The following is a 9,399-nucleotide window of genomic DNA, read 5'->3' on the forward strand; positions in this document are numbered from 1 at the left end:
TCAGGAAGGGCTTCAGAAAAGAGGAGGAATCTGAGAAGGCCCTTCCAGAATTAGGAGGGTTTCAACAGCAGAGATAAGAGGGAAGAGCATCAGGAGAGTGAATAGTATAAGCAAAGTCACAGAAGAAGTGGAAGAAACAGAAACAATATTTCCATGTTTCAGTTTTGGCTCTTCTACTTTTCAGAGGGAAAACTACAGATTAGGCCCAAAACCTATGACAGGAAGATTTGTATTTTTAAAAAATAGTTATTTATTTAGTTGGCTGCTCTGGGTCTTAGTTGTGGCATGCAGGGTCTCTAGTTGTGGTATGCGGGATCTTTTAGTTGTGGCATGCGAACTCTTAGTTGCAGCATGTGGGATCTAGTTCCCTGACCAGGGATCAAACCCAGACCTCCTGCATTGGGAGCATGGAGTCTTAGCCACTGGACCCCCAGGGAAGTCCCAGAAGATCTGTATTTAATCCAGTAGGTGGTAAACTTCCTTGAAAGACTTGTGAGCAAAATCATGGCGTGATCAGCACTAAACTTCTGGAAGATTCACCTGGCAACATTATGTAGGCGATGGAGGCAGAAGAGAATAGACATCCTCAGTGCTCATTCTCCTCAACCTTTGTTCAGTGCTTATTCCTGCTGACCACCCTCTCCTCACTGAAACCTCCCTGTGCTTCTGCTATATAACACCACCCTGGCCTAGCCCCCAAACTCTATCATTCCCTTTTCCATCATCTCTCAGGGCTCAGCCCTGCAGTCCCCTCTATTACTCTAGGCAGATGCCTCCTAAAACTCTCTCTACCCAGATCTCTTTCTTTAGCTCCAGATGTACATCTCACCTGATATCCTACTGGCAACCTTAACTCAAATGTTTGAAACAGAACCTGCCATCATCTTCCCCATTCTCTTTTTCCTATTTGTTAATATATTACCATTATTCTATCCGTCCACTCTCTCAGGCTCAAAACCTTAATCATCTTTCAGTCTTCACTCTCTCCCTTCTCTTTCATGTCCAATCAGTCACCATGAACTATGGCTTCCACTGCTCCAGGACTGTCCCCTCTTTCTGCTCCCCTTACCTTCCTTTATTCAGGCTATCATTTATTCCAGGACTAATACCACAGACTCCTGTAAGTCTTCTCTCATACTCTAATTCATCCCAAAATCAGCTGAGAGAGGAAGTCCTCAGGGAACCGCTGTAAGTGAGTTGCTCTGGTATTTTAAGGCTCCTTGTACCAAGAGAACAGAGTCCAACTCCGAAGAGTGGCATCCAAGGCAATCCCATGATTTAGTTGCCACTTGACTTTCCAAACTTATCCTATGCTACTCCTCTTCACAAGCCTTCCTCTCCACACAAAGAAGGCTGATTGCTCATCATTTCCTGCATGGAGTCCACTTTTTCCTTTTGCTCTGTCTTTGTTCACACTGTTCACCACCTTCTCCCCATTTCCACAAGATCAGAGCAATCAAGGCCCATGTCAAATGCCATCATTTCCTTGAAATGATTTTTCTATAGAAAGCATTCTCTTTGTATTATATTTCTTCCATAGCATGTATAAAATTCTACTTCATATTTTATTTATGCAAATGTCTTTAACTTCATAGACTATAAGTTGCTTGAAAGTAGTATAGTGCAGGAGGCAAAGGTTGGGCTCCAGAGTCAGACTGACTGGATACAAATCCTGTCCCTACTTACTAGATGTAACCTCTGGGCTAGTGACTAAACTTCTCCAGGTCTCAGTTTCCCCATCTGTAAAATGGGAATAACAGCATTTATACATACATTGATGTTATGATGATCAAATGAGGTAATGTCTGTAAAGTGATAAACAATGCCTGGCCTATCAAAAGCATTTAAAAAATGTTAGCTACGATTTTTATCACCATCATGATTGCTAAAGTACAAAAGTCCATCCTTTAATTATCCCTGAGTCTTACCTAAGCTGAAACAGTCTCTTTTTCCCCCTCCGACTTACCTGGTGCAAAATTGTGTATCGTTCACGAAACAGCTCTGCTTTATCTCTTGCTGTCCCAAATAAATTTGGTGCAGGGTGGTTGGTCATTAATAAACTAGGAAAAAAGGAATGCCTATTTATGACTATCATAATACACAAAGGTAGATCAGAAATGAAACAGGAGACTATATACCTTCCAAAAAAAAATGTACATTTGAAATTAGCTTAACATCAATAGATGGCATACTTACGGAAGAAATTTTTTTCTTTCTGAATTGTACACAAGGCGTGGGATATCAAATGCTCCTATGATATTGAAAATATGTTCTCTGAAAAACAACCCACAAAAACATACCTGATTTACTAAAACATAAGTATTCCAAGTGAACATGAAAACTTGCATTATAACCTTATGTCATATACACATACTTTTCACAGATCATGTACACAATTTCTTGCAGTGTCAAAAATAATATGGGGGTAAAGTTTTTAGCCTGTGCATTTTCCTCTCAGAGATGAGAAAGCACTGCCACTACTCTCAAGCAAACAAAAAATTTAATCAACTTCTAATTAAGAATGTTATCTGTTGAAAAAGAACATTTACATATAAAATAGTCACATCTTAAAGAAATCTCTCCTAATATGTACTCTTTTTATAAGCTACAATATTATTAAAAGGTATAATTCATTTCCAACAATTTTTTAATCCAAAATATCATGCAAAAGTGACCCAGGAAAAGATGTAAAACAGAAAAAGAACCCCCCAAATTCTGCCCATATCCTTGACACCTATAGTGTTAGAGAAGGATAATTCATAAAATAATTTACCTTCAGATACTTTTAATATCATAACCATGTTTGAATGAGGTTAAAAAAAATTCACAGCACTATTGCATAAATATTCCAACCTAAAGAATCTTCCCTAAAATTATATCTATTTCCCAAAATGAAAACGGACAAAAAAATGTCATGCTAGTCTGTTGGTAGCACCTAGTACAGAGTAGCAGAGAACCAGTGAACTTGAAGTAAGCCTGATTCTAGACACAGCTCCATGATTTTCTAATGGGTCAATCTTGGAAAGTTATTTAACTTACCATGCTACTTATTCATCTATAAAAATGAGAACCTCTCCCTTGTGCTATGATATAATGCCTTTCTGACAACTGGAGTTGCAAAGATCATTTACCATTCAGTCCCTACTCAACCTCTATATTGGCTGACTGTAGCATATGAATAGCTTGACAGAAACAACAGGTAACTTTAATGCCTATTTTAGGATTATAATCCTTACACTTTGATATAATCGTTTTGAATTTCTATTGATGGCTTTAGGAGCAAGTACTCCAGTATCTTAAACAATGAGTTGGCAAGGATAAAATTTAAATACCTCAATTTCTCTATTTTTTAGCAGCTCTAATAAGTTCTGACCGGAAAAAGATTAAAACTACTAACCAAAATGAGTAATGACTCCTTTCAATTATCTCCATTGCCCCAAATAGGAAAAAACTGTCAAAGTTAAGACTGTCTCTATCCATTTTCCCAGATGTTTTCCTTTCAGTTAAACCCTGTGAATTTGGAAAGAAGTATCATATTCAAAGGAGGAAAGGAAAGAGGTTTATCTCAGGGAGATAAAACCCAGAAAAATTACTGCAACATAAATTCCTAAGCTCTAACAGCATGAGACAGGGTAAAAAGTCCTAAAGCTGAGGTTCTACCCTCCTTTGCTGTTCACCATGTGACCCAAGTTAAGTCACTGAACTTTCAGGACTCGGCACTTTCCTAAGAAAAAAAGTAAATTATACCTCTGAATAATCAGTTCAATCCACCTGCAGCATATAGAATATTAAATCAAATCAGTTGGGTAAGTGGCAAAAGTTTGTCATGGTACAAACAACACCGAAATCTCAAATTCTAGGATAAAAATAGTAAAGATGAGTCATTTAATATTGAGTTTTATAATGTAAGCTATCACTTAAAAAACAAAAAACAAAAAAACTAGGGGCTTCCCTGGTGGCGCAGTGGTTGAGAATCCGCCTGCCAATGCAGAGGACACGGGTTCGAGCCCTGGTCTGGGAAGATCCCACATGCCGCGGAGCAACTGGGCCCGTGAGCCACAATTACTGAGCCTGCGCGACTGGAGCCTGTGCTCTGCAACAAGAGAGGCCGCGATAGTGAGAGGCCTGCGCACCGCGATGAAGAGTGGCCCCCACTTGCCGCAACTACAGAAAGCCCTCGCACAGAAACGAAGACCCAACACAGCCAAAAATAAATAAATAAATAAATAAATAAATAAAATATGGTTTTTAAAAAAAACTAAGAAATAACCATTGTAGAAAGGTGACCACTGAGTATTTCCCCAAGAAAATAATTTAAAATAACCACTCAACACTTCCAACATGGGGAAAAGGTGAATTTTTCCACATACACAGTTTCATCTACTGAGTGACTGCATTCCTGGACTGCTGCTTCCACTACGGACCGTTCGATCATGTTTGATGACACTGAAAAGAGAAGTTCAAAGTTAAATTTTAAAAACAGGCATAAAAATTAGTTCTTTCCAAACACAGCTTTTTTCCTGAAAATAATCTGCAAACACTAATCCCAAGATTCTCATTACATAGATTTTAGGAGGAAAAAAGTGTTAGAACAAAAGCCGTATTTCAAATACCTTAATCTTCCACGCTCAGATACACTTACAATACCTTAATACACAGTCAAATGCCTTACTTTTCTAAATATTGTTAAATAATATACATTCAGGTATACAAATCCTTCTGTAAGCTCCTAGGTTTAATATGGTTACATTAGTATAACTTTTCATCACAACTGCTATGTTTCAGTAGGTATGATAGTAACAGTAATAACAATAACAGCCACCACTTATTAAGCCCTTAGTAAACATGTGGCACCATGCTCAGTAGTTCACAAGCATTATTAGATAGATGTCCTATAAGACTGCTGTTCATAAGCCATGTCTTACAGATGGGGAAAGTGCAGCTCCAAGAGGTCAAATAACCAGTTCACGTACATAATTGAAAGGAGTAGAGAGCAACACAAACCGGAGCCTGATTCCAGACTGGGTGCCCTTAACCACTGTGGTATGTTCTCAGGCAAAATACCATGTACCATCTTAAATTAATGTATACTAATTTTCTAAATTTAATCATTTTCTAAATTTCCAACTGTAAGGAAATTTTTAAAGCAAAGGTATATTTAAAATTCTGCCTTTAGAAAAGTGAAAATGAGATATAATAGCAATTTCTCCTCTATTAGAGAAAGTGTTTCCTCCTGTTTAACTGAAGAAACTAGCATCTATACAACATATCAGAGCAAGCTACACCCACTTCTCTCCTTCAGTGCTCTAGAAACTGGACAATTTTTTTCTAGAAGAGCATTTCTCTTTTGTAGGCCCATGCTTATGGTAAAAGGCTAAGTATTTAACAAAAAGATCCCTTAAGAAAGGCTGAAGCAGGAAGGGAAAGTTATTCTTGCTTACTTACTCATTTTTTCCCCTTCAAACATTTAAGAGTACCTAACTTAAGTAAGACAAAGTAATAGGCAGAGAGAAAAAAGTGACCATAAAGGAATCAGAGGGGAATTCACAAAGGGGAAGAACTGTAAAAGAGTCTCTGGGAATGCCCCAAGGTTCCAACAGAACTAGAGGTTACTCCTTGGCAAGAAGTGCTACCAGGGGTATGTCTCATACCACCAGGACATTCAGTATTGAGTCCTCAACTTCAACTTAAATCTATAAATCTAACTGAGGATGTAGAGCTATATGAACAATTTAAGAGCTGTCAGAAAATGTTACTTACAGGGTTGCTTTTCAACTGCATCGATGATCTTTTCCAGTGCATCTTCAAGCTCTACTTCATTGATAGACTGAAGAGCTTCTGTGAGGTACTTAATAGCTTCACTGATAAGAGAGATTGGTAATTAAGGCTAAAAGTTTTATGCCAAAATCTGGCAAACACTCATCAATCTAGCATTGAAATTAAGATCCACTCACTCCTCCCTGCAAGCAGTACAAGCCTTCCTAGACCAGCTCTTCCTGCTGCAGTCTCCCTTTCCTTCTGAAATTGTTAAAAAAAATCTCACTTATAGATACCTTAGATCTGCTGTATCACATTAGCCTTGTACTATTTATTACCTGACATTAACAAACTCAGTCTGCTTCAATGTTCTGAACATAACAGACACCTAAATACATATTTATTAATTTGATAATGCATTTGCTTAAGTTCCAGTAATTTCATCAGTTCTCAACTGTAAAATAAGAAAAAAATTAGGCTAGAAAAAACTCTGACATTCGAATATAGTCATAGAAGTAATAACACTCACTAAAATCACATGAATCCCTCTCACCCCTCAAAAATCAATAAAGCTGACAATTTTTTTAAAAATCACATGAATTCCTGATTTAAATACCAATAATACTCAGAATAAACACTGTCTACTTAAACAATTTGCTAATTCCATGCCGCTCTTTAATTTGTAGGCCACAGCTTTACACTTTGCATCAATATTATTGTTACAGTCATCGCACTAACTGTTCTATATCTTGGGTTGCTTATTGTTTCATGTGTGGGTGTCACATCCCTCCAATTTATTATAGATGATGCTCCTTGAGAAGGGGAACCGTGTCATCCTTTGGTGGAGTGCTAAGCACACTGAAGCTGGTCCACAAATATTTGCTGATTGAGTCCCTAAAATCACACACATATTAGGTGAATCTTGGGAGAGCCCTTAGCATAGACCAAAGTCATACAGGATCTGGCTCCCGCCAAATCTCACTAGTCTCACCCAGTGTCTCTGGCTTTCCTGGTGCTCTCCTGCCTCAGGGTCTTTATATGGTCATCCCCCCGCCCACTCTTCACCTAGTCAAGTCCTGCTCATCCTTTAACACTCAACTCAAACCATTCTTTTTTTTTTTTTTTTAAACCATTCTTTAATGAAGCCTTCTTTGACTCTAGAACTGTTTATACACCTGGTTATACGCTATCATAGCACTTCCTTCCTCAGATCCTTTTCATAATTGAAATTAAATAATTGTGAATTATTTAATATCCATGGTAGACAGACTTCTAAGATGACCCCTAATAATCCACACCTCCTGGTATTCACATCCTTGTGCAATCGCCTCCCCTTGAGTGTGCGTTGGACCTAGTGACTTGCTTCTAACCATAGAATATAGCAAAAGCGATGGAATATTTTACTATATTGTAGTTTTAAAAATAAAAATTTTAAAGCAGCAAGATGTCACTTTCTTGCTTAGGTTACAAAAGACTGTGACTTCCATTTACTAGCAGACTCTCTTGCTAGCCTTGATGAAGTAAGCTGCCATGCTGGGCAGGCCCAACAGCCAGCAAGGACTGAAGCCCTCAGTCCAACAATCTTGGATGAACTGAATCCTGCCAATCACTGAATGAACTTGGAAGCAAATCCTGCCCAGTTGACTCTGAGATGACCCCATCCGGACTGCAGCCTTGCGAGACACCCTGAAGCTAAGGACCCAGCTAAGCCTACCTGAATTCCTGACCCACAGAAAATGTGAGAATATAAGAGCCTGCTGTTTTTTTTTTTTTTTTTTATAAATTTATTTATTTATTTTTGCTGTGTAGGGTCTTCGTCTCTGTGCGAGGGCCCCCTCTAGTTGCGGCGAGCGGGGGCCACTCTTCATCGCGGTGCGCGGGCCTCTCACTGTCGCGGCCTCTCTTGTTGCGGAGCACAGGCTCCAGACGCGCAGGCTCAGTAGTTGTGGCTCACGGGCCCAGTTGCTCCGCGGCATGTGGGATCTTCCCAGACCAGGGCTCGAACCCGTGTGCCCTGCATTGGCAGGCAGATTCTCAACCACTGCGCCACCAGGGAAGCCCGAGCCTGCTGTTTTAAACTTCTAAGTTTGGGGGTAATTCGTTATGCAGCAATAAATATTAATACACTATCTGTCCCCCAACCTCCACATTGCCTTACCCTCTCCTGCTCCCTTGCCCCAGCAGTACTTTGCAGCTAATAGATTTCAGTGTATTTCTGACTGAATTAATGAATGACAGCTCGATAGTAGGTCAAATTCTAAGTGAAAATAAAGAAAAATTAACTGATCAATTGGTCGTATTTTCAAAATGTGGGGAATCAACTGAACAAAATTTATTATTGTCTCCTAGAGCTTATCCACTCTTGCACCTGTTCACCACTAACCCAAAAGTAAGGTAAAAGTCCCATGAAACTTATTACAAAAACGAACAAAAAAACCTCTACACACACAAGAGCAATCAAAACCTGGTACAGAGAAGTGTATCCCGTCCAGCAGGTATTTACATATGTAAGTACTGTATTCTTTATATATAAAAAAAGCAGATTTAATGAGAAAAATCTTGGAAAGGATCATTCTACAAGTCGTAGAAAACACGGATATGGCCAGAGAAGCACAGAAGTTTTAAAGGAAATCTAAACAAACAAACAAACCAAAAAAACCCAGAAGACTTAAGAACATGCTTTAAACTACCCACTTCTTAACTCTCCAGGAATTCTCTCTCGGGAATAACACGTGATCCAAAATTGGGAAGGCTAGCAAGGCCCACAGTTTGTACAACATACTCTGACAGCTACCAACATACAATGGGCTTTCCAGGGCTTTCTCTCGTTCGCTGTCTCCGTAACCACGTGAGCAGCGCTGTTAGGATTCCCAATTAGCGGAGGCAGAGACTAAGCTGGCTGAGAGGCGCCCAAACACAGTGCTAATACGCCGCTGCTGCGACACTTACAGCCGCTTCTGCGGCTGTCTGGCACGTGCAGGAGGAGACCCTCATCCCTTCCGGGAGAAACTTTTCGACTCCGCGCGAATGTCGGGGAACTTAAGAAGGCATCGCCAGGTCCCCCTTGCTTCTTAGAACTCTTTCAAGGTCTCTGTAATTTTAAAGGCCAAACCCCCTCCTGGCGTGCGGCGCGTCCCGCTGCCCCGCACGGCGGCCTGATCCTCCCCTCCTGTCCCGCTCGCTGCCCAGCCCACTCACCCCCGGAGCAGCAAGCCGCGCAGCTTGAAGGCAGAGAGCACCCTACTCCGCAGCCGCTCCGGCGCCATGTTCGCTTTTTGGCGCCACGGCTGCGGCCCCGCCCCTTCCCGGGCGCGCCCCGCCCCGTCTCTGTCCTGGTCCCGCCCCAGACGCGCCGGTTTTCTCTGCCACTGCTCCTCCTCCCTCAGTGCGTGGAGGCTTCTGTGTCGCACTCCTGGAGAGCTGCAGTCCCGAACCCACTAGGCTGCAGAAGAAGACGACCCTGCACTGCTTTGTTGCTCGGAGACTGAAGAGGGAGGGCGTCCTTCCCTGGTGTCTGGTTGGGAATGTGCTTCCCTATCTCAAATGCTTCATTGAGCCACTTAGTACTCTCAACGCTACCCTCCACCTTCCGTGACTCCGGTCGGGCTCCTCCCGAACCCCGGGGCCCTTGTGGACTTACGT

The 9,399-nt window shown here is 41.0% G+C and overlaps 1 protein-coding gene across 1 annotated transcript in view; it reads right to left on the reverse strand.

Annotated features, from left to right (window-relative positions):
* The window catches only part of POLE2 (DNA polymerase epsilon 2, accessory subunit), a 28,864-nt gene extending 19,835 nt beyond the window's left edge, over positions 1–9,029 (reverse strand). Inside the window, exons 1-5 of the mRNA XM_036842168.1 lie at positions 8,956–9,029; positions 5,761–5,861; positions 4,371–4,446; positions 2,197–2,274; positions 1,967–2,060 (exon numbers count right to left, since the gene is read on the reverse strand). Of these exons, the coding sequence (XP_036698063.1) occupies positions 1,967–2,060; positions 2,197–2,274; positions 4,371–4,446; positions 5,761–5,861; positions 8,956–9,023 (417 nt within the window). The 5' untranslated portion in view covers positions 9,024–9,029. The remainder of the gene's footprint in view (positions 1–1,966; positions 2,061–2,196; positions 2,275–4,370; positions 4,447–5,760; positions 5,862–8,955) is intronic.
* Between the last annotated feature and the right edge of the window lie 370 nt (positions 9,030–9,399).

Source organism: Balaenoptera musculus, chromosome 2 (assembly GCF_009873245.2).
Source record: "Balaenoptera musculus isolate JJ_BM4_2016_0621 chromosome 2, mBalMus1.pri.v3, whole genome shotgun sequence".
NCBI lineage: Eukaryota > Metazoa > Chordata > Mammalia > Artiodactyla > Balaenopteridae > Balaenoptera > Balaenoptera musculus.